The sequence below is a fragment of the Dama dama genome, chromosome 3 (assembly GCF_033118175.1).
Source record: "Dama dama isolate Ldn47 chromosome 3, ASM3311817v1, whole genome shotgun sequence".
Taxonomy (NCBI): Eukaryota; Metazoa; Chordata; class Mammalia; order Artiodactyla; family Cervidae; genus Dama; species Dama dama.
The window spans coordinates 31,805,825-31,832,542 of NC_083683.1; the positions used below are offsets into that span (position 1 = coordinate 31,805,825).

Consider the following 26,718-nt stretch of genomic DNA (forward strand, 5'->3'; position numbering starts at 1 on the left):
AGTTCGCCTAACATGCATCATAAAAAGACATTTTTTTTCCTTATTCTCACAGGTTAGATATGTGATATGTGATTAGGAACATCTAATTAACAATTGACTTTAATATCTGCATGAACTTCAACAAAAAGACAAATTAAACATAATGCAAGCAACATACAATGATTCCTTGCTATTTTAATGTTCTTCTTAGAGGATAGAGAGGGACTACCTGTTCACTGACTCCATCTCAATGACGTGATATAATTATAATTGCCTTTTATCACAACCCATTGTTTATACCCAAGAAGAAGTAATAAAAATTGCCAAAATCCCTCTCCATTTTGCAAGTGATTCATTGTAAACTAAACCTTCTGGGGAAGTTCAGCTCTGCTCAGAGTTTTAGAAAAGGAGTATGAAGAGAAGGACTCGTTTTATTCAGGACTAAAGGATGAAACCTACGAGGATAGAACCTAAATGTGTTTAATACTATTTGATATTAAAGAATAAGAGGCACAGTGGCTTGGTCTCTACCTTCATTTAAACTTTGCTTACATTAAAAGGACCAAATTAAAATTATATGCTGAGATTTGCTTTAAAATATTGCATTTAAAAAATAGTTGTGAAATAGATTAAACAAGATTGGCCAATCCTTTAAAATTATTCAAGTTGGGTCAGTGAAATGCACCAGGATTTATTATCTCCTTCTCTCTTTTTTGTGTATGTTTTAAAATTATATGATAAAAATTGTGTTTTAGCCCAGAGAATGGTGCCCTCTCTAATTTTTCCACATTTTTTCACAACTAGAATCGGCTATATTCAGTGTATAGTTCTGTATTTTTCTTCTATGCTTTTGGAGTTAAATTCCCTATTTAACCTCAATTTCTCAATAAAGCCTCATAAACTTATAGCTTTTGACATGTAATACAAAGATACAGCAAAGTTTGACCTTTTGCATATCAACTTTTCTGTTGAAAATATTGTAGCATTATCATGGACAGGAAATGGTCTGACGCTTTAGGCTGTAATCAGAAGTTTCAGTAAGTGTTGTGCGTGCTCGCTCAGTTGTGTCTGACTCTTTGCAACCCTTTGGACTGTATTCAGCCAGGCTCCTCTGTCCATGGGATTTTCTAGACAGGAATATTTTTCCTTCTCCAGAGATTCCTCCCAACCCAGGGATCAAACTCACATCTCTTGTATCTCCTGCATTGTCAGGTGGGTTCTTTACCAGCTGAGCCACCAGGGAAGCCTGGAGTCTATTTTAGAAGTGGTGGAGAGTAACTAGTAGCCACACACACACACTCACATACACACACACACACACACACACACACACACACACATCATGCTTAGGAAAGCATGTGTAACTGCTACAGTACTTGTGTCTTTAAGTCAGGAAGCATAGTTGGTGTCAGGACCTGACTTGTAGCATTTGCTGCTTTTTGTTCTGTACCTACTTCCAAAGGCTGATTTCCAGCTTCCAAAGTGATGTTACAGATGCGGAGCTGAAAAATGTAGCTCATAGTCAGTTCTCAGGGGCCCATATGTACCTGCTCCTGCACATTCCTCCTTTCATAGCACCGGAAGTTGAAACTGTACCTTGCTAGTTGGCACTTGGCCATTTTGCATTCCTCATGTCATTCAAAGAGTATATAGGCAAAGAGTATATAGTATCCTGGCTGGGGGAATGGATCCTCACAAACAAGGAGAAACTGTGGCAAGGAAAGAAAAACTGTCAGGAACGTCTAGAATTCTCCTAGAGCTTTTCTCATCACTTCCTTCCCAAGCAGTAATAGTAACGGATAATAGGAGCAGAACAAACATATGAGCAAATAAGTCAGCAAACAGATAGATGAGGTAGGTTCACTAATGACTCAGACCCCTCAATGAACCTTTCGATCACTACCAGATGAAGAACATCAGCCATCTCATGTCTTGACAGATAGATGGAATGTGCAGTCAATCAAGATCATTAGCTATTAATTCCTCCTAACCTAAGAGGGTTTCCGACATATTTATGTGCTCCACCCATATTTGGCAACTGAGTAAAACTTATCTTCTGATACCTGGTTGGGCTTATCTAACGGCTCAGTTGGTAAAGAATCTGCCTGCAATGCAAGAGACCTGAGTTCGATCCTGGCTTGGGAAGATCCCCTAGAGAAAGAAATGACTAACCCACTCCAGTATTCTTGCCTGGAAAATCTCATGGACAGAGGAAACTGGCAGGCTACAGTCCATGGGATCCCAAGAGTCAGACACGGCTTAATGACTAAACCACCTCCACCACTGTTACCTGGTTAATTATGTAAATTGTCTTTAAACCAAGTGTCGTTTCTGCTATTAACTAAATTATCAAATATATTAATGACTCTATTGCTTGTTCCCCATAAATGTGTGCCAAAGTATAACAAATATGACCAAATGAACTTTGCCATCCTAATAAAATTCTTCTGGGTCATCCCGATTAAAGATTCCCAGATTTCTCACTTTGCTTTACATTGTATTGACGTAAAAAAAAATTCTGGAGAAGTAAAGGCAAAATATGCTCCTTCAGTCAGCTTTAGTAGCAGGTACAGAGAAATCACCATTAACTTGGATACTGAGCTCAAAGAAAGGAAAACATCATACCAGTGATCAATATCATTTGCTGGTTCTCAGTACCACCCCGACCTTCAGACTTCTCTCAAAGAATGCAGGGGAAGAAAATGAAAAGCCATTTTCCCCAGGCCCCCTTCACAGCTGGGAAGTAAAGAAGGAGAGGAGGCATGCCTATCTTACTGCAGCTGCAGACAGGTGTGTGCGCATGAGCGGGTAAGCAGCAAACGAAGGGTATTGTTGGCAGCCACAGGAATTTCTCCTGAGTGTAGCCATTTCAGTGCTCTATGCCTTTAAGATCATACTGGAAGCTTCCAAGGCTTTCCCAAGCCATCCTGAAAAGAACCCACTGGTACTTCAGGCAGCTAAGTTCACTCGTGTTGATTTCCCTGTTCTACCTTCATTTTTCCATATCCTGAAAGTGTCTTTCCTGGTGGTCACATCCTCTGCCCTTGCAATGGTTTAGAAAGCCTCTAGTTACCCATGTAAATGCCTTTCCTATTATCACACTAATGTAGAATCACTTCTGAATAATACAGTCCTATCCCATACTTTTTCCTTTCCGAATGACGTGGTGGAGATGGACGAAGCAGAAAGAAGCCGCAAAAGAGAAGGCAACAGAGATAAACGTTTGTTGATTTGTCTTTGAAACTAACACAAAGATTTCCTAGGCCCAGGCATCCTTAGAGACAGATTAGATGAATGTTTGTTAGAAAACACTGAAATAAAGTATTGCTTTAGAAGTCACTTTTAAAATTACTTTAAATGCTACAATGTTGTTAATTCTATGAGCCATGAGGTAGCAACCAAGGAATGGGAGTTCTGAATTATTATGGAATTGTTACCATATTATCTAAAATGTGATAGAATATTAGCAGTAATCACATTGATACCTGATGTTATCACTTAAAAATGCTTCAGGTTACAAACCTGCATAATTTCCTCATAAAATATTCACTATTGAAGCTTCTTTATTCTAAAATTATGTCCACCTTTATAATTATTTTCAACTGATATTAAATTTATCAATAAACATATATACAGTGAATATTTCTTATATGCAAGACCTTATGCTGAGCAGTACTTTGGTACATATCAAAGTTACAATTTATGTGCTTCCTGATTTTACAGAGCACCTGAGTCATCCTTAATCCCTTCATTCAATCCATCTGCTTGTAGCTGCATGTTCTAACTCCAAAATATATCTCAAATCTATCTATTCCTTTTCATCTTTCTTATATGCAAGATCTTATGTTATGCATGTAGCTTGGGACATATCAAAGTTATAATTTATATGCTTGCTGATTTCACAGAGAGCCTGAATCATCCTTAATCCCTTCATTCAATCCATCAGCCTGTAGCTGTATGTTCTAACTACAAAACACATCTTCTATCTATTCCTTTTCATCTGTATTATAGTCACACTACCAACAAAGCTAGTGGCGGTGATGGAATTCCCATTGAGCTAGTTCAAATCCTGAAAGATGATGCTGTGAAAGTGCTGCACTCAATATGCCAGCAAATTTGGAAAATTCAGCAGTGGCCACAGCACTGGAAAAGGTCAGTTTTCATTCCAATCCCAAAGAAAGGCAATGCCAAAGAATGCTCAAACTACCACACAATTGCACTCATTGCAATTGCTAACAAAGTAATGCTCAAAATTCTCCAAGCCAGACTTCAGCAATACGTGAACTGTGAACTTCCAGATATATTCAAGCTGGTTTTAGAAAAGGCAGAGGAACGAGAGATCAAATTGCCAACATCCAACGTACCAGACCATCTGACCTGCCTCTTGAGAAATTTGTATGCAGGTCAGGAAGCAACAGTTAGAACTGGACATGGAACAACAGACTGGTTCCAAATAGGGAAAGGAGTACGTCAAGGCTGTATATTGTCACTCTGCTTATTTAACTTATATGCAGAGTACATCATGAGAAATGCTGGGCTGGAAGAAGCACAAGCTGGAATCAAGATTGCCGGGAGAAATATCAATCACCTCAGGTATGCAGATGACACCACCCTTATGGCAGAAAGTGAAGAGGAACTAAAAAGCCTCTTGATGAAAGTGAAAGAGGAGAGTGAAAAAGTTGGCTTAAAGCTCAACATTCAGAAAACTAAGACAGTGGCATCTGCTCCCATCACTTCATGGGAAATAGATGGGGAAACAGTGGAACCAGTGTCAGACTTTATTTTTTGGGCTCCAAAATCACTGCAGATGGTGATTGCAGCCATGAAGTTAAAAGACACTAGGTCCTTGGAAGGAAAGTTATGACCAACCTAGATAGAATATTTAAAAGCAGAGACATTACTTTGCCAACAAAGGTCCGTCTAGTCAAGGCTATGGTTTTCCCAGTGGTCATGTATGGATGTGAGAGTTGGACTGTGAAGAAAGCTGAGCAATGAAGAATTGATGCTTTTGAACTGTGGTGTTGGAGAAGACTCTTGAGAGCCCCTTGGACTGCAAGAAGATCCAACCAGTCCATCCTAAAGGAGATCAGTCCTGGGTGTTCATTGGAAGGACTGATATTGAAGCTGAAACTCCAATATTTTGGCCACCTGATGTGAAGAGCTGACTCATTTGAAAAGACCCTGATGCTGGGAAAGATTGAGGGCAGGAGGAGAAGGGGACGACAGAGGATGAGATGGCTGGATGGCATCACCGACTCGATGGACATGGGTTTGAGTAAACTCTGGGAGTTGGTGATGGACAGGGAGGTCTGGCGTGCTGCAATTCATGGGGTCGCAATGAGTCGGATATGACTGAGCAACTGAACTGAACTGATAGTCACACTGGCTAAGCAATTATGATCTTCCAGGAAAGTGCCTCCTCACTCCTGCTTCTTCATTTCCTCCCCTCTGCTCCACACCGCAATCCAGTCTCCACTCAGCATACACAGAGTAGTTTTAAAGCATAAATCAGGTCATGTCAATTACCTGTTGTACAACTTTCAAAGGCCTTTGGACACTGATGCTTACAAGACACATTTCCTGCATCCTTCTCAAAACTCATCTGATGCGTATCATACCCCTTTTCCCTCTGTGCTCAGCTGCCTAGGCCTTTTCTCTCTACCTGCCTTCTCTGTTTTAGTGCCTCAGCCTTTGCTGTTTTTTTCTCCCTGGTATCCTCACCCCTCTCCCCTAATTCTTTCATTGTTTTTTTTTTTTTAACTTTTAATTTTAAAATAATTTCAAATATACATAAAGGTTGTTGAACAGTATTAAGAGCTCCCATGTACCCTTTTTCCAAATTAGGATGTTTGCTGTCATGACCACAGTAAAATGATCACAGTCAGGAAATTCCCACTGATCAAATACTGATTAAATATTACTATCTAATCCATAAATCTCAATTAGATTTCAGTGATTGACCTAGTAATTTCCTGTAACGTGCTGAGATCCAATACAGAACTTTATGATGCACTTAACTGGTATGTTTCATTAGTCTTTTTTTAATCTAAAACAGTCCCTCGGATTCTTCTTGTCTTCAATAGGTTTGAAGAATAGAGGACAGTTACTTCATTGAATGTTTTGCATTGATTGTGTTCTGCTCAATACACTGTATTAGAAAGTACACCATGGGCAGTTGCTGTGTTACTGGTGATACTGACTTTCATCATTTGGTTAAAGTGGTACAAGCTTTCTTCACTGCAGAGTTAGCTACTAAACACACTTATTAGTGATAATGGAAGTATTCTGTAGAAATATACTTTAACACTCTTCCTGTTAATATTATCTCTAGCACTCTTCAGACTTATGGTTGTTTTTTTTTTTTTAGACTTATGGTTTTTTAAGAATTTGTGTAAAAAAAAGAATTTGTGTATACCTCATTACCTTTTAACAACTTTTTAAGACATTGTAAACTTAGAGCAATGAAAAGTATTGCATACTTGTGAGTATATTATAGAAGATAATGTGAGTAAATTTATTTTACCAGACTATTTCAGAAAGGTTCTATTTATTTTTTTAATAATTCATGTAAAATATAATCATTCATGTATTTCTACACATGCTACTACACACACACATAAAAAATGCCTAAACAATGATGGGAAAATTGACTAATATATTTTAGCTAGTTTTATTTTAGTAAAAGAAAAATATTTTACTAATGTCCAAAATTGTTACTGCATATCAATATATACTATAATTTTCTTGATAGTTGTTTTAATTTAGGAAAACAAGATTTTTAGTGGTTGTTTATCTGTATTTTGTTTTGAAGAATCAATTATGTTGGGTTTTTTTATATTTTTATAAAGGTTTTAATTATATCAAAATTTTAAAATTTACATGGTAATAGAGATGTAAAAAAGAAAGCTTTAAGCCATAAAAACAAAATTTTAACATAAATATACACCTTCCAAAGCACCAATTATTACTATCAATTTACTTGGATATAATGTGAATGAAAATAGTTGAAAACTTTCTATTGATATGAAAATGTAATAGTGCCCCCTTATGGAAAATACTTTAATGACACTCGGTGGTTTTATATATCTCTTTAGAAGTGGAAAGATATATTAACTAGATTTTAAAAACAACAGAACAACACTTAAATTTTTTTATTTGTGTAATTTTGCTCTTAATCTTATCAATACAGAATTTCTACAAATTCCCTTCTCACATAGTATCATTTGAATTTGTGTGAGAATGACAGTAATATATCTAAAGGAAAACTGAAATATAATAACTGACCATTTAATATTGAGGGTGGGTAAGAATATTCATTTTAGTATTACACCATTGGTGGTTAATATGTCTGATTAATCTAGATAGAACTGGATAAAATAAGAAAAATGTTGAAAATAATATCTAACTTTATGTAACAATGTTTTTGATATGCATTATTCCAGGTACAAAACATTCTACATATATTAACTCATTGTATTCTCACATCAACCTTATGAGTTAGGTATTGTTACCATCCCTTATTTACAGATGAGGCAACTGAGGCATAGAGAATGATGTGAATTAGTCACTTGGATACAAAGTAACAGAGCTGGCATTTGAAACAGGCAAACTGATTTCCTGTTTTTAACTCCAAAATTCTGCTGGTTCTATATGATCAAGATAATTTCTTAAAATATTTGATATATCTGTCTAAAACCCCTGAAAAATCCCAGACACTGTCAGCTCATTATAAATTGGATCATTTTAGTAAACAGGTGGGTAGATTAGTTTGGCCTAGAACAAGAATGTGGATGTTTTAGAAATGGCCTTGTTTATTCTTCTCTAATGCTTCTTCCACCTTCATTATCTCCTTCTCACCTATTCCCACTTCCTTTAAATTTAAAAAAAAAAAAGGAGAGAAAAAAGGGAAAATTGCATGTCTGTGCTGTGCCAAGCACTGTGTTTAAGGCCTGGGAAATACATTTCTGAATCAAACAAAACATCTAACATTTGGAAGTATACAAGCTAAAGCAGAAAACAGAGAATTTGAGTATAGTGTGATTATGCAGTTCCAAAGATAAGAGTACATAGCAGGGCAAACAATTCCACGAAGGAAAATACCTTCTAAATAGAAAGATGTGTTGATTCTAGCCGAAGATTAAGGGGGAAATGGGAAGGCCGGAGAGCAATCTGGACCCAAAGAACAGCATGTGGAAAAAATGGATTAGAAGGAATTCAGAACATTCAAAGTGAAGATACAGCATGTGGCTGGGATGGAGAATGTGCTAGGAAAGAGATGAACCCGAGGTGATGCAGAGATTGTTGAGAACAGCCAAGTCTGTCTACCATCAGAAGCAGTTTGAACTTTATCCTGAGGGACTTTGAAGAGGTGAATCAGAGTGGAAGTACACTTTTAAGTGCTCCACTTATCTGCTTTTTTCTCTAGAAATGAAGGATAATAGGGAAATCTGTATTTTTTTTTTTCCGCTTTTAGCAGCATAAGATTTATATCACCAGGGAAGACAAATCAAAACGAACACAGCTTCAGTCTGCTCTATTTGTGGGCTCCAAAAGGGTATGTTGAAGTCCTAACCCCCGGTACCTGCGAATGTGACCTCTGCTGCAAATAGGCCACTAAGAGGTCATATTGGATCAAGATGGGCCCCAGTCCAATAACACAGTTGTCCTTAGAAAAAGAGACATAGACGAGGGGAGAACACCAGATGATGAAAAAGTAGAGAGTGGAGTGAAGCATCTTTATGTCAACAACATGGATTGCCCAATACCACTGGAACTAAGAAAAAAGGCATGAAAAAGACACTCCTCTAGAGCCTTCAGAGAGAGCATGTCTTGATTTCAGACTTGTAGCTTCAGAACTGTGAGAGAATAGATTTCTGATGTTTTAATCCACCCAGAGTCATGCACTCTCATGGCAGCCCTCGAAAAGTAATACAACATCCTGCCTAGTTCTGCCCTTAGGCCTTCACAGCAGGTCACTACAGATCACTACAGAACTCAACAAGTGATAGGCAGTTAGTTGGCTCATGAGAAAAGGCCATCGTTATATTTGCTAAGACATTTTTCCATATTTTCCTCTCTCCGAATTTTCTATATGGATATGTGTTTAGGTAAATGCAATAGTCTAAGTACCCAAGAAGTTTTCTAAGTTAAGTCTAGTGTCTTCTCTCTTGCTCACCAAGATAATAGTGCATGAAGAATTACTTCCAAGCCAGGTAATTCTCATAATTTTATATGAATGCCATGATGGTAGTAAGAACAAGTGAGATATTGCATATGAATGTGGTAAACTGTTGGCAGAATCTGGCCCCTTGAGTGTGTTGTTTCATCACAATATGTATTTCCTAATTTTTTTTAATAATCATTTTGAATGAACTTAGATATGGAGTCCAGTTTCCAACTTTCCCTCCAGCTCTTTTGATTTTCACATTTATTTAACTTGAAAGATCAGAGTTTGGCACTACACACTGTTCACTTTGCTTTGAATATATGTTCCTGTCATTTGGCTACATTATGCTTATAGAGGTCCAGAGAGGGTCTACACTGATCTGGTTTCTCTAAGCCAATGGGACAAACTATTGTTACCCTCATATGAAGGAGATTTGAGTCACAGTCAAAGTCCTGGCCCCTCAGGCTTCATTCTTTCCTATGCTTCTTAGTTCCCATTTCTTCCCTGGGTTCCTGATTCTTGGCTTTGGGGCTACAGTGTCTAATCTTCAGCCCTGCATTCATTGGATGGATCTTATATTTGTCTTCACTAATTTGACTGGAATATGCATGGGGCATAGAGTCAGTAAATATTGTTTAAATAGAACAGAAACATAATGTCTTGGCCATTTCTAAATCAAGAGACTAATTTATCTTGGCATCTCAAGACTAGTCATATACTTATGAAAAATAGGAAGTACTTGTATGTGGTTTGAATTTTATGGGATCTGGAAAGCCTCAAGTTTGTAAAGAAGCATCTTCAGCTTTTGGAAAATTCCTGAATATAATGGCCACTTTATATGGGCCAGCAATTGTGCTGAGCATTTTATCCCATTATCTTCTCTAATTCTCATAATAGCTCTAACTGGTAGATACTGTTATTAATCCCACTTTACAGATTTGAAAACTGAGATTCAGATTAGCTTGGTAAATTATCTAGAGTCACATAATATTACACGGTAGAGCTCGTATGAAGAAAAACTTAAATTGCATCCCAGGACCGAAGTTTTATTACAGGGCTGTGTGTGTGTGTGTGTGTGTGTGTGTGTGTGAATTGTGCACATGGTTTCTTATAAATTTAGAATTTTTTTTTTTTACTGAAATGCTACTCAACCTGAAAAACAGAAAAAAAGTGATACTGCTTTAGTTGAACATAAAGGAAGGTGGAGTCAGTATAGAAACCTCATCTACTGCCTCCCTGAACAGTAGAGCTCTGTGGATTAAATACATTTAAGGCTGTCCTCGGTATTAAGTAGTAGCTGCCACAGAGAGTGATGCTAAACCCTAAAACTTTTACCAGTCATTTTTTCCTTGACTGGGACTTCCCAGGGCGCACAAACACACATTCCTTGACTAATGGACATGAATTAAGGAGAAGAGCAAGGAAAACAGCAGAACACTGCAGCCAGAAATGGGCAAGGAAGGAAGGAAAAGTCCAGAGAAACCTGGTTGACATGAAGCTTAGGAATCCCCAGGTAAACCCTATATACACCCAGCTTAAAAGGTACTGATAAAGAGTAGGGATGCAACAGATAACTCCTCTATATCTAGCCTCTCAGACCTCAGTATTAAGATCATCTCTTAACAGAAATGATCACATCTCACTGTTTCAAAAGTTTACATAAAGTCTAATTTTCAATAGCCGAGTCCCCAAATTATCTAAAGTATACAGTGTTTCTTAAAACAGGAGTAATGTGTTTAAGCTGACTTTCCTAAAATTAGCATGGGTTGCACTAAGCAATACCCTCTCCCAGTTATTCCTTCTTGCTTTTTTTAAGATGTGGCTGCTTTTAGGGCTGCATTCAAGGTGACAGCTCCTAGTATTTCCTTTGTGTGAAACCAACTAGACGACTCTGAAACCTGGACAGCACAATGTTCCAGGCCAGCCTTGAGAGATAATCAGTAAGAGCAGGTGAGGCTGCCATACCTGGCTGATCAGTGAAGGATATCACACCCTGGCAAAGAAGCGTAAGGTCCCACGTCCACTCCTCTCTCTAGTACACACTGGTAAGTGCTTTTGCCAGAAACATCTTTGTATTTTTTTTGGAACAGACCAGAACAGTTTTGTGTTTCTTCAGTAATATTGCTCAGGCACTGCTTTTTTTTTTTTCTATTAAAAGATAAAGACATATTCACATATAAATCACTTCCCATTCTGATGACTATGATAATGATGTAAAGAACAGAGATTTCTAATTTTCCTCAGATTACTATCAAATAATTATCATCATTATTTTATCCAGAAATAGGATCATTCAATGACAAAAATATCTTCTTTCTATCCCAAAAGCATTGTTAATGGCCTTGACATTACCCAAAATTATTTGACCATAGTAAAGGAACATGTGTGCCTTAATCACATACAACTGTTAAATTCCTATGAAAAAATCTACTTGTGAAATTTCAGGTGCTTTTCCATTTAATCATGACAAAAGCAAAGTAATGTCTGAACTAGTGCTTGCCATCACTATGTGCATTATAAAGTTTAGTTTTGTAGTAAGAATACCAAAAAAGTGATGCTTCCATTGATCTCCCCCATTCTAGAGATGTTACGTTCACTCACCTGCCTGAAATAGAGAGCCAGTTTTAAAAGCCTAATTTGTTGGGAGTTTGTTAGTTTGTTTTTGACAAGAAATGTGCCTCTGTGCACATTTTTTTTTTTTTTTTTTTTTTTTTGCTGCTTAGGGTCTCTGTTGCAGCATGTGGGATCTTCGCTGCATCATGCAGGGTCTTTCCTTGTGGTACACAGACTCTATGGCTGTGGCTCTCATGCTCAGAGGTTGTGACATGTGGCCTTAGTAGCTCTGCAGCATGTGGGATCTTAATTCCCTGACCAGGAATCGAGCCATATTCCTTGAGTTGCAAAGCAGATTCTTAACTGCTGATCCGCCAGGGAAGTCCCTGTAAAAGTCTTGGTTGAAAAAGTTGAAAATGTGAAAAATTTTACACTTTGAAAAATTCAAGGTTAGGATATGAACTATGGTATTTTTAAAGAACAAAGAAAGATATTCTAAAAGAGTACCACAAAAGAGATAACAAAAAATGCATATTGCTTTTTCTGTTGAAATTCATCTGTAACCTTCAACAGGAAATGTAGCTCAATTTCCTTGTTTGGATTGGGATTTGTTTGTATATAAATATTTTATGAAGAGGTGGCAAAAAAAATGAAAGTGAAGGAAGCTTTGAATGAAAAAATGATCTCTGTTTAATGGATATGAGGTCTGAGTATGAGTTGAAAAAGTAAAAATAAAATAGGTAATGCATTTTATATCATGATACTAAAATGCATACTATGTAAATAATTAGGTATATTCCACTGAAGCTAAGTCCTCGAATCAGTTTATCAGTGACCTCACTTGGCTGAAGAAATGAGGGGTTGATATTTCTATTTAGAATGTCTGGTTGGTTGGTCATTTAGGTGTTTTCATCGACCTTGTATTACTTCATAGAGTAACTAGGAAAAAAAGTATTGATATATTAAATCTCATAAAATTTTTTACAAAAGGACTGAATGGAAATAGTTCTACTCAAAAGTGTATTAAGAAAGTTTATAGAAAATAAACTTCTATTTGTTCTGTTTGGCAGAGAGATTGGGCCATCCAGACCCCCTCTTCCTCAGAGAAGATATCTTGTTCATTCAATCCTACCAGTTAATGATATAACTGATCTCAAATGATCCCATATTGATCCTTTCAATATTTACTCAAATTAAAGCAAAGCTTCAAAATGAAAGGGAAAAAGACATGAGATATAGAGTGTTCTAGAGGAGTGAATATAAGCCGGGCATCTGCATCTGTGAATTCTGCTGACCTCATTAATAACAGGAGAAGGCAATGGCACCGCACTCCAGCACTCTTGCCTGGAAAATCCCATGGATGGAGGAGCCTGGTAGGCTGCAGTCCATGGGGTCGCTAAGAGTTGAACACGACTGAGCAGCTTCACTTTCACTTTTCACTTTCATGCATTGGAGAAGGAAATAGCAACCCACTCCAGTGTTCTTGCCTGGAAAATCCCTGGGACGGGGAAGCCTGGTGGGCTGCCATCTATGGGGTCGCACAGAGTCAGACACGACTGAAGCGACTTAGCAGCAGCAGCAGCAGTGATGAGTAGATCAAATGAATGTCACTTGGCTACCATGTTTGCAAATTTTAATTTTTACCAAAAACTTAAGTTGGTAGAACTTAAGTTTTACCAGTTTTCAGATTGGGGTACAATGCTGTATAATGTTCTTCTTTTTTGCTTTTTGTAAACATTTCTTTAAAGAACAGTGAAATGATAAATTGTTGCAACTCTTTTAATGGCTTTTTCCTGAGAAAATTGTATTTTAAGAAATATAAATGTCCATCTCTTCTAAATAGCCTCTATACAGCTGATTATCCAGTGAACAGTTAATAAATTAGAAAAGGAATAGCAGCTGAGATATCATTAGTCTACAAGGCATGGTTTCTTCTTTTTACATGAAGCCAAATATCGGATTACCTAGACACCACAGGGCTTTTCTTTGTTGTTCATATAGATCAGGTGTTTTCTTGGTGGCGGTGGTGTGTATGTCTGTATCTGTGTGTTTTGATGGTGGTGCTGGGAGGACTGTGATATGTTGAAGTAACAGTAGAATACAAAAGGCTTTGAATTTAGGACAGGGTACTGTCCTGGTTCCTTTTCTATTTTAACCTCTTTTGATGGTCCTTCTTAATGATTTAGACGAGAATTATAGTAGGATAACCAGATCAGTCAGTTTTGGAGTTAGTCTTTTGAGGTAAATCAACATGTGAAACATTTTACATCAATCCTAAGTTATGAAGGAAATAATATGTTATACTCAGTAATGGATAGTTTGTTGTTGTTCAGTCACTATGTCATGTCTGACCATTTGCAACCCCATGAACTGCAGGATGCCAGGGTTTCCTGTCAATCACTATCTCCTGGAGTTTGCTCAAGCTCATGTCCATTGAGTCGGTGATGCCATCCAGCCATCTCATCCTCTGTCACCTCCTCCTCTTGCCCTCAATCTTCTCAACATCAGGGTCTTTTCCAATGAGTCAGTTCTTTGCCATCAGGTGGCCGTAGTATTGGAGCTTCAGCTTCAGCATCAGTCCTTCCAATGAATCAGGTTTGATTTCCTTTAGGATTGATTGGTTGGATCTCCTTGCAGTCCAAGGGACTTTCAGGAGTCTTCTCCAGCACCACAGTGTGAAAACATCAGTTCTTCAGTGCTCAGTTTTCTTTATGGGCCAGCTCTCACATCCATACATGACTATAAGAAAAACCATAGCTTTCGCTATATGGACCTTTGTTGGCAAAGTGATGTCTCTGCCTTTTAATATCCTGTCTAGGTTTGTCATAACTTTTCTTCTAAGGAGCAAGTGTCTTTTAATTTCCTGGGGCAGCCACTGTCCACAGTGATTTTGGAGTCCAAGAAAATAAAATTTGTCACTGCTTCCAATTTTTCCCCATCTATTTTCAATAAAGTGATGAGACCAGATGCCATGATCTTTGTTTTTTGAATGTTGAGATTTAAGCCAGGTTTTTCAGTCTCCTCTTTCACTTTCATCAAAAGGCTCTTTAGTTCCTCTTCACTTTGCACCATTAGATTGGTATCATCTGCATATCTGAGGTTCTTGATATTCCTCCCAGCAATCTTGATTCCAGCTTGTGATTCATCCAGTCCAGCATTTCACATGCTGCACACTCTGCATATAAGTTAAATAAGCAGGGTGACAGCATAGAGCCTTGTTGTATTCCTTTCCCAGTTTTGCACCAGCCTATTGTTCCATGTGCAGGTCTAACTGGTGCTTCTTTTCCTCCATACAGGTTGCTCAGGAGACAGGTAAGGTAGTCTGGTATTCCCATCTCTTTAAGAATTTTCCACAGTTTGTTGTGATCCACACAGTCAATGGCTTTAGCATAGTCAATGAAGCGTATATTATTTGTAATTCACTTCTTTTTTTTCTGTGATCCAACGGATGTTGGCAATGTGATCTCTGGTTCCCTGCCTTTTCTAAATCCAGCTTTTACATTTAGAAGTTCTCAGTTCACATATTCTTGAAGCCTAGCTTGATAGATTTTGAGCATTACCTAGCCAGCGGGTGAAAAGAAAGCAACTGTGAGGTAGTTTGAATATTCTTTGGCATTGCCCTTCTTGGCATTGGAATGAAAACTGACCTTTTATAGTCCTTTGGCCACTGCTGCATTTTCCAAATTTGTTGGCATATTGAGTGCAGCACTCTAACAGCATCATCTTTGAGGATATGAAATAACTCAGCTGGAATTCCATCACCTCCACTAGCTTTGTTTGTAGTGATAATTCCTAAGGCCCACTTGACTTCACGCTCCAGATGTCTGGCTCTAGGTGAGTGATGACACCATCATGATTATCTGGATCATTAAGATCTTTTCTGTACAATTATATATTCTCACCACCACTTCTTAATATATTATGCTTCTGTTAGGTCCTTACTGTTTCTGTCCTTTTTTGTGTTCAATTTGCATTAAATATTCCCTTGGTATCTCTGATTTTCTTGAAGAGATCTCTAGTCTTGCCCTACATCAACTTTATTGACATCTACTTCTAGAATCAAGATTGCTCAGACAAATATCTATAACCTCAGATATGCATGACACCACCCCTATGGCAGAAAGTGAAGAAGAACTAAAGAACCTCTTGATGAAAGTGAAAGAGGAGAGTGAAAAACTTGGCTTAAAAACTCAACATTCAGAAAACTAAGATCATGGCATCCATTCCCATCAGTTCAGTTCAGTTCAGTCGCTCAGTTGTGTCCGACTCTTTGCGACCCCATGAACCACAGGACACCAGGCCTCTCTGTCCATCACCAAATGCTGGAGTCCACCCAAACTCATGTCCATTGAGTCGGTGATGCCATCCAACCATCTCATCCTCTGTCGTCCCCTTCTCCCCCTTCCCTCAAACTTTCCTAGCATCAGGGTATTTTCAAAGGAGTCAGCTGTTTGCATCAGTGGCCAAAATATTGGAGTTTCAGCTTCAATGACTGTCCTTCCAATGAACACCCAGGACTGATCTCCTTTAGAATGGACTACTTGGATCTCCTTGCAGTCGAAGGGACTCTCAAGAATCTTCTCCAACACCACAGTTCAAAAGTATCAGATCTTTGGTGCTCAGCTCTCTTTATAGTCCAACTCTCACATCCATACGTGACTACTGAAAAAACCATAGCCTAGACTAGAAAGATCTTTGTTGACAAAGTAATGTCTCTGCTTTTTAATATGCTGTCTAGGTTGGTCACAACTTTCCTTCAAAGAAGTAAGCGTCTTTTAATTTCATGGCTGCAGTCACCATCTGCAGTGATTTCGGAGCCCCCCAAAATAAAGTCTGACACTGGTTCCACTGTTTCCCCATCTATTTGCCATGAAGTGATGGGAGCAGATGCCACTGTCTTAGTTTTCTGAATGTTGAGCTTTAAGCCAACTTTTTCACTCTCCTGTTTCAATTTCATCAAGAGGCTCTTTAGTTTTTCTTCACTTTCTGTAATAAGGGTGGTGTCATCTGCATATCTGAGGTTATTGATATTTCTCCCAGCAATCTTGATTCCAGCTTGTGCTTCTTCCAGCCCAGCCTTTCTCATGATGTACTCTGCATATAAGTTAAATAAGCAGAGTGACAATATACAGCCTTGATGTACTCCTTTTCCTATTTGGAATCAGTCTGATGTTCCATGTCCAGTTCTAACTGTTGCTTCCTGACCTGCATATAGGTTTCTCAAGAGGCAGGTCAGGTGGTCTGGTATTCCCATCTCTTTCAGAATTTTCCACAGTTTATTGTGATCCACACAGTAAAAGGCTTTGGCATAGTCAATAAAGCAGAAATAGATGTTTTTCTAAAACTCTCTTGCTTTTTCAATGATCCACTGGATGTTGGCAATTGGATCTCTGGTCCCTCTGCCTTTTCTAAAACAAGTTTGAACATCTGGACATTCACGGTTCATGTATTGCTGAAGCCTGGCTTGGAGAATTCTGAGCATTACTTTACTAGTGTGTGAGATGAGTGCAATTGTGCGGTAGTTTGAGCATTCCTTGGCATTACCTTTCTTTGGGATTGAAAAGAAAACTGACCTTTTCCAGTCCTGTGGCCACTGCTGAGTTTTCCAAATTTGCTGGCATATTGAGTGCAGCACTTTCACAGCATCATCGTTTAGGTTTGAATAGCTCAACTGGAATTCCATCACCTCCACTAGCTTTGTTCGTAGTGATGCTCCTTAAGGCCCACTTGACTTCACATTCCACGATGTCTGGTTTTATGTGAGTGTGAGGGATCACACCATTGTGATTATCTGGGTTGTGAAGATCTTTTTTGAACAGTTCTTCTGTGTATTCTTGCCACTTCTTAATATCTTCTGCTTCTCTTAGAGCCATACAATTTCTGTCCTTTATTGAGCCCATCTTTGCATGAAATGTTCCCTTGGTATCTCTAATTTTCTTGAAGACATCTCTAGTCTTTCCCATTCTATTGCTCTCCTCTATTTCTTTGCATTCATCGCTGAGAAAGCCTTTCTTATCTTTCCTGGCTATTCTTTGGAACTCTGCATTCAAATGGGAATATCTTTCCTTTTCTCCTTTGCTTTTCACTTCTCTTCTTTTCACAGCTTTTTGTAAGGCCTCCTCAGATAGCCATTTTGCTTTTTTTCATTTCTTTTTCTTGGGGATGGTCTTGATTCCTGTCTCCTGTACAATGTCATGAACCTCCATCCATTGTTCATCAGGCACACTGTCTGTCAGATCTAGTCCCTTAAATCTATTTATCACTTGCACTGTATAGTCATAGGGATTTGATTTAGGTCATACCTGAATGGTCTAGTGGTTTTCCCCACTTTCTTCAACTGAAGTCTGAATTTGACAATAAGGAGTTCATAATCTGAGCCACAGTCAGCTCCTGGTCTTGTTTTTGCTGACTGTATAGAGCTTCTCCATCTTTGGCTGCAAAGAATATAATCAATCTGATTTCAGTGTTGACCATCTGGTGATCCATGTGTAGAGTCTTCTCTTGTGTTGTTGGAAGAGGGTGTTTGCTATGACCAGTGCATTCTCTTGGCAGAACTCTGTTAGCCTTTGCCCTGCTTCATTCTGTTCTCCAAGGCCAAATTTGCCTGTTACTCCAGATGTTTCTTGACTTTCTACATTTGCATTCAAGTCCCCTATAATGAAAAGGACATCTTTTTGGGATGTTAGTTCTAGAAGGTCTTGTAGGTCTTGATAGAACTGTTCAACTTCAGCTTCTTCAGTGTTACTGGTCAGGGCATTGACTTGGATTACCATGATATTGAATGGTTTGCCTTCACTTCAAGGCAAATAGATGGGGAAACAATGGAAACAGTGAGAGACTTTATGTTTTGGGGCTCCAAAATCACTGCAGATGGTGACTGCAGCCATGAAATTAAAAGACACTAGGTCCTTGGAAGGAAAGTTATGACCAACCTAGATAGAATATTAAAAAGCAGAGACATTACTTTGCCAACAAAGGGCCATCTAGTCAAAGCTATGGTTTCCCCAGGAGTCATGTATGGATGTGAGAGTTGGACTATAAAGAAAGCTGAGCACTGAAAAATTTATGCTTTTGAACTGTGGTGTTGGAGAAGACTCTTGAGAGTCCCTTGGACTGCAAGGAGATCCAACCAGTTCACCCTAAAGTAAATCAGTCCTGAATATTCATTGGAAGTACTGATGCTGAAGCTGAAACTCCAATATTTGGCCACCTGATGCAAAGAACTGACTCATTGGAAAAGACCTTGCTACTGGGAAAGATTGAAGGCTGGAGGAGAAGGGGACAACAGAGGATGAGATGGTTGAATGGCATCACCGACTCTATGGACACGAGTTTGAGCAAGCTTCGGGAGTTGGTGATGGACGGGGAAGCCTGGCATGCTATAGTCCATGGGATCACAAAGAGTCAGACACAACTGAGTGACTGAACTGACTAATCTTTCCCATTCTACTGTTTACTTCTATTTCTCTGCATTGATACCTTAAGAAGGTTTTCTTATCTCTCCTTGATATTCTCTGGAACTCTGCATTCAGTTGTGTATATATTTCCCTTTCTCCTTTGCCTTTCGCTTCTCTTCTTTTCTCAGCTATTTGTAAGGCCTCCTCCCTTTTGCTTTTCACACTTCCATTTTTGGGGGATGGTTTTGATAACCACGTCCTGTGCAATGTTATGAACCTCCTTCCATATTTCTTCAGGCACTCTGTCTACCAGGTCTAATCCCTTGAATCCATTGGTCACCTCCACTGTGTAATCATAAGTGATTTGATCATACCTAAATGGTCTAATGGTTCCCCTACTGCCTACAATTTAAGCCTGAATTTTAAGGATTTGAGCCACTATCAGCACTATGTCTTGTTTTTGCTGACTGTATACAGCTTCTCCATCTTCAGCTGCAAAATATTTAACCAATATGATTTCGATATTGACCATCTGGTGATGTCCATGTGTAGTCACTGTATGTTGTTGGAAGAGGGTGTTTGCTATAACCAGAGCATCAATGGGTAGCTTATACGAAATGTCAACTTCAATAGTTCTAGTAGTTGCCTAGAGTTTCATGTCTTTTCCCCTTTTGACTCAAAAAATCTACAACTAAAAGTTATGGGAAAATTTATGTAATTGCTATAATTAATAGTGATTTTATTCATATTCAGTTGGCATAGACATGTATATCTTTGAGGAGTAACCAGAAAATACAGTGACCAGGAAAAAAAGCAAAAGGAGAAAGATGTTTCACTTTTCAAGTACTTTTTAATTACAAATTCCAAATTCTATCTACCTGAATTATTGTTCTTCCCAAATATTACAGTTACTGTATCTTCATTTTTATGAAGACAGAATTCATATCCTACTTGATTTTCTTTTTCATCTTTTTCATACCTATGATTCCTAAATAAGAATGAATATTAGAATACATTTAAAAAAATACTCATGTCCTGTATCCAATCCCAAAAGGATGCAAATTCAGTAAGTTAGAACTATGTCTTTAGAAAGGTCACAAGTGACTCAAAATCAAAATTATAGTTAAGAAGGACTATGTCTTATTTGAAATATTCTGGAATCACACACCCATCTGAAGATTCAATTTAAAAAATAACACCTACCTAAAACAATGCACATAAACAGAAACACATGTAAAATGCAAACATACTTTCATAAAATTATACCACAAGATGTCCTTTCACCAAGGTATTAGGCTTCCTTATTATGACTCTAACACCTAATAGTGAATACATTTTCTCCATCTCCTTTAATCCACTCTGAACACTCTACTATCCTATCCCTCCTGTCAAACTCCCCAGACTGCTTTCCATTTGAATAACCTTTGGCTCTGTCACATCTAGGTGTGAGTTTAAGGCCAGAGTTTACAGAAAGAGTGGAAAGTAATGCAAAGGCAAATTTTGGGACACTTCCTACTACTATTTATTGATTAAATACTACACTGGCTGAGAAAAAAAAAAGCAGATAAGGGAGGTCCCAGGTAAAAGTGAGAAAGTTGGAAAAGATAAATTGCTTACACCTTAATTACAATGGTTTCTCAGCTTAGTACTAAGAATAAGGCAGATTCTTAGTGAGTAGATGATGAAAGAAAGGGTGAAGAAATGAATGAACAGCTGAAGAATTAACTGAATGAAATAAGCAGAATTCATTTTACTTTTGTTTCCATGGCCTTAGTTTCCTCATCTGTCATATGAAGGCATTAAAAGCCATTCAGATTCTTTCACCTGAAAGGATTCCTGCAATTCTTCCTATTACTCTGAGAAGAGAAGTCACTATTCCCAAGTGCAAGGCATGTACGCAAATTATAGATCAGCAGCCCTCTTGCCAAGAGAGGGAGTGTAGAGGGATGTGTGCTACGTGGCTGTATACTATCATGTTAAGCTAAAAGTTGGCAGGTAAAGTAGGCATTTGCTACAGCAGTTCTAACATTGGGATAGCTTATGGAAGAAAACACTGTTTCAAGATGAAAACAAACATAATTTATATTACCTCAACTTCTGAAATAAAGAGGCAGATTTATGTGCCTTCACATGAAACACTGTAGAAAATAAATTATTTCTTGAAATAAGTAAGATTCATAGGGAAGAATGCAGAATGCTGTCATTATATAAAGAGTATATGTTGAGCATCTCCACAAAGACACCGAAGAAACTGGTAATGGAGGTTGCCTTCAAGGATGGGAAATGGGTGACAAGGAGAAATTTTGAAGGGGGAATTTAATTTACACTGAATTATGACAATTTTTGAGTCCATATAATGTGCATATACTGCCTATCTATAAAATATTGAAGTGAAACAAAATACTGTATTAGTGAAGATGCAAAAAAAAATTAAGTTTTATTCACCAGTGAAATTATAAAATGCAGTGATGCAGTCTGTTAGTATATTCCATAGCAGATGAAGACTATTTGGTCAAAATAAATCAATGGATTCAGTGTATACACTCTCTCTCCTCTTTTGCTGCTTTATCCATCATTATTTTTAAAATATGACCAATATAGTGGTAGGACAGTTAAATAAAATCTTTTTAACTAGATGACACTCAACGGAGTTCTGCCTCATCCAACCTCATATATACAACAGTTTCATAGAAATCATCATAACTTTTTTACACTTCAGAGACAATACCGATCGAGCAGGCAGTCACCTCTGCATGTGATTTCCTGGGAGCCTATAAGTATTTTTCCAAGAACTGTGAGACTGTATAGTTATTACTGTTGTTCAGTTGCTCAGTCTCATCCAGCTCTTTCGTGATCTCATGGACTGTAGCCCACCAGACTCCTCTGTGCATGGGATTTCCCAGACGTGAATACTGGAGTGCATTGCCATTTCCTACTCCAGGGGATCTTCCCAACCCAGGGACTGAACTACATCTCCCGAATTGCAGGTGAATTCTTTACCACTGAGCCTCCTGGGAAGCCCGTGAGACTACATTAGAACACCAGTTAGCCATAATACTCTCCTTTTCTCTTGTCCCTAAAGTGGTAATTCTGTTAGTCAATCTATTAATCCCACTCGGAATGTGATGATTAATTATTATGAAATGCCTAAGTGCTGACAGAGATGCAAGACAATCCCATTCAGGTAGCACAAGAAAAATCAATGAGGGAAACAAACATCATTTTTGAACTTTATTTGTTGCTTAAAATGTAATGCCATACAATTTTAACAATCACTTAAAAAAGGATTTATATTTGCATAAAACAGAAGCAAAACAGAAAGATATGAAATAAAATGCCATCTTGCTTCAAGTTTTCAAATCAGTACTTAGAGTACTAATATACAGCTATATACATTGCGAGTATATTATAGAAATATACTATGAGTAATCTTGAAACCACAATAAATATCAAGTAGGTTTTTAGGCACACGGCATAGAAAAATGCGGAATCAGCATAATTCTTGAGAGTGCTGAGTGACTCATTCTTAATTCATTTTCACACACATGGATTTTACACAAAATATACAGCCTTCACACACATGATCCCCAGTCACTTCCGAATTTCACCTTTCATCCCAGCATCAGTGCCTTCTTATTCTGTGATACTATTGCTCTAGACAGCTATTACATAAGAAAATACTTTGCAGTTTTCTTCAACTAATAGCCTAAGAAGGTATCAATGCTACCAAAGTAAGTGCAGCCTATCTACACGATATGTTCATGGAAGTGTGCTGAGCGGCACCAGCTTACAGAACTGTTCATTTTAATCCTGGGGGTTACCCTGAAGGCAAACTTAATCAATTTTGAAGTACACCATTTTTGAGTTGCCCATAGCATGACATCCAGAAATTGTTAGCAACTGAGGTAACACCTGTTTTTTTTTTTTTTTTTTAGAGATAGGAATCCCTGGAAAAGAAAAATGCCAGGAGTATTTTTAAAACTTCCGACCAATGTGGACCTCAGTCAGTTATTGTACGCTTTGTCTGTGACTCTTTCTGCTCAAATGTAAACCGAAGAATCCAAAGGAATGGTCAAGCTGAATTTACCCTTACCATTAGGATTAAAGATCACAGCCACGGAACACCTGAGATCGCCCTCTGATAAGCGAAGTCTGACACTTCTCTTAGTAGAGCCAATGTTCATTAATAAAAAATGAACCAAATAACACTCACTGATTTCTGCACCCCCCACCCCCCACCTCCAGCTACAAGTCAGATTCCGGCATGTCTGGCATGTCTGCCATCAAGTACCCTATCCCATAGCGTCCGTTGGGAGCTGTATCCAGAGTTGGTGATCCACTCTGTTTTCGATAAATATTTTTACCGAAATTTGGAGAGGACAACTCGCTTGATATCTTGCCATGAATGAGGCTTGCATCATCTCCCTCTAAGTTTAGAGGCTCCTTCAGGACCCTTCCTCTCTTATAGGTGACAGATGCTAAATTACCAGAACTATCATCTATTAGGTTGCAGCGGCGGATGATGAAGACAACCGGGACGGGCAGTATTGCCAGGACCATCAGAGAGATACAGATGACCATCCCCCACGTTGGGTAGCTCAGAAATTTCTCAGATGCCTATTAAAGTCAAAAAATAATTATTAATCTTCTAGCGTTCTCTGCAGGGACATGAAAAAAAATTATATTTATCTCAGGTTTATAAGCAAAGAATCTGGGCTAGTCTTGTGACTGATTAGTAAGTCGCTGTGGAAGCGAGAGTAAGCAACTTCCAAAGAAAAGCCTTAAAAGCCTGATGATTTCTGCCTCTGTGCCTTAGACGCTGCCCTGAGCCCATAATGCCTGGAAGAAGTCAAGAACGAAAGCTCACATAGAGAGAGCCCAGCTCTCCAAGTTTAGTCAACTGCATGTGTTGACTCAAGCAAGACCCAGAGAAGAATCATCCACCTTATCCACAAAACCCTAAGAAATAATAAGTCAGCACTGCTTTCAGTCATTATATTGTGGGTCACTGTTACTAAGCAACAGACACCTGTTGTATGTGCCACATTACTTTTCTGCTGCTGCTGCTGCTGGATGCTAAGTCACTTCAGTCGTGTCCGACTCTGCGACCCCATGGACGGCAGCCCACCAGGCTCCTCCGTCCACAGGATTCTCTAGGCAAGAATACTGGAGTGGGTTGCCATTTCCTTCTCCACATTACCTTTCTAGAATCTGAAATTAAATTTTGAACTACATTTGTCCCCAAGGGTTTTGATAAAGGATAGAAGACTTATTTTTTTAGAATAGTCATGAATTGAGTTGTTGTTATATAGAATTAGTGACCATAGAATAAAGGTCAGAGGTAGCTCTAAAAAATAAGCATTCTGATTTTCTAATAGATAATATCTATCTTGTGACTGCATTACGATGTAGCTTGCAACTTGAGAACTTGAGAACAGAAATGCAACTTGAGAGCAGAAACTGAATATTCATGGCTAATAGAAGACAGTTACAGCAAAACTCTACTTCAATATTTATTTAAATTATGTCTACATGGTTGATGCATATTTTCATTGGTATAGAGTGTCTCAAATATCATTTCATAAATTTATGCAGGAAAAATTTCTGGTGGTTTGATCAATATGTTCTCTAGCATCAAAAGCCTAAATAATTATTGGTCCATCTACAGTAACATGGATAAAATTACTTTAATGAGGTCCAAGTCAATGTTTCTTATGTACTAAAAATATTCACTACAAATAAAAAAACATACATATTTGGGGCCAAACAAAATATAAATCTTAAGATCCCTGCATAAAAGCAGTACCACCCATTAAACAGCAAACTATACTGAAAAAAGTGAAAGCCAAAAACCTCTAAAATGATATTTTGTGTATTCTTTTATCTGACTTTCTTCTTTTTATTTTACCTTATCTTCCATCCATGCATTATAGCCAGGAGGACTTAATCCCATATTCACAATGCTAGCGATTAGCAGTGATAACAGCATTAGAGGAGATATATATTTCCACATATAGTAGTAATATCTATTGGGAGCAAAGCCCAGCATATCCTTTAGGTCTTCCATAAACCTAAATAGAAAGAAAGAATTTAATTATTCCTCAAGTTAAGGTGGCTATATTAAAATATGCTAAACTAAATGTCCTTTAAAATGTGCATTATATCAATGTTTTGACCAGGGTTAAACATGATACCCCATGACACTTTATACTGAATCTAAAAGTCATACTGAAGATGACTTATCAATTAAGAATATTTATAATGTAAAATGGAACCAGTGTACTGTACTTTTCACTTGGAGGAAGTCCCCTTAAGCCAATTATTGGAAAGTCTCCTCCAACTGATGACCTTCCATGCTATGAACACAATATTTGCAATACATTAAAATTTCCCTGTTTCTCTCTCTCTTTTTTTTAATTTGGAGATAATTAACTCACATCATCCAATCCAACTGATCCGAACTCTCATTTCTTTCAGTCCAGTGTCATTTAATTGAAAGAGGGTCCATACATTATGAGTCTTTTTTTTTCTTAAGTCCTTTCATCTCTGCTAAGTGCCTCCTACATCTCTGTGTCATTTCTATCATTCTTTTTTTAAATGAGCCGGGCACTCTGTCCCGTAGTTTCCCACAATTTAGATTTTGCTGTTAATAATTGCATCCCCACACTGTTGGCTTCACAAGTGCATCGGATCCTCCTATTTCCTGTGAATTAGCACTTAGACTGAGTAATGATTAGACTTATGCATTTGTTTTTTAAAGTCAAGTTATTGATACATACCTGAAATAAGACTTGCTTTTTTTTTTCTTTTTTGGCTGCATGGCTTGTGGGATCTTAGTTCGCAGAACAGGGATCAAACCCAGGGCTCCAGAAGTGAGAGCACCAAGTCCTAACCACCGAACCACCAAGGAGTTCCCCAAATTCACACTTTAGAGCTATGTGATGTTAACACTGTCAGGAGCATGTCGCCATTACTTACTAGCTTATATCCCTTAATGTTTAACTCGAGATAAAATAGTACTGCCCATCCACCAGTCTTGTACTAATGTTTCTGTAGACTTTTTGGTTGTCTAGCTTAGCTAGTTCTCCAGTAGATTCTTCAAAAAGGGATCACAGTAACTATATTCCCTAATTTCTTGCATGTTTAAAATTATCTGTGGTCACTATATTTGAATGTCAGGTCAGCTGAATTTAAAATCTTAGTTTACATTTTCTTTCTTTGAAAATCATAAATATGTCTATGTAAGATTGTTACAAAAATTTTGTTGACCATCAGATTTTTCCCTTGTAAATAATTTGTACTGTTTTTACCTGCATGCTTTCTGTTTTTTTTTTTTTTTTTTTTTTGTCTCCAAGTAACATCCTAGGCTTTGTCCTGCTGTCAGCCTTTATGTCTGTTTTTTCCAACTGTATTATCTGCCCTTTCAACACTCAAGTTATTTGCTTCGGTATGTTTCTTTTTTTTTTTCATTTATTTTTATTAGTTGGAGGCTAATTACTTTACAATGTTGTAGTGGTTTTTGCCATACATTGACATGAATCAGCCATGGATTTACATGTGTTCCCTATCCCGATCCCCCCTCCCACCTCCCTCCCCACCCCATCCCTCTGGGTCTTCCCAGTG

The 26,718-nt window shown here is 37.9% G+C and overlaps 1 protein-coding gene across 2 annotated transcripts in view; it reads right to left on the reverse strand.

Annotated features, from left to right (window-relative positions):
* Positions 1-22,313: 22,313 nt before the first annotated feature.
* Positions 22,314-26,718, reverse strand: part of SLC6A15 (solute carrier family 6 member 15) — a 51,410-nt gene continuing 47,005 nt past the window's right edge. For both annotated transcript variants that reach the window (XM_061125372.1, XM_061125383.1), the window contains exons 11-12: positions 25,004-25,166; positions 22,314-23,712 (exon numbers count right to left, since the gene is read on the reverse strand). In XM_061125372.1, the coding sequence (XP_060981355.1) occupies positions 23,341-23,712; positions 25,004-25,166 (535 nt within the window). In that variant the 3' untranslated portion in view covers positions 22,314-23,340. The remainder of the gene's footprint in view (positions 23,713-25,003; positions 25,167-26,718) is intronic.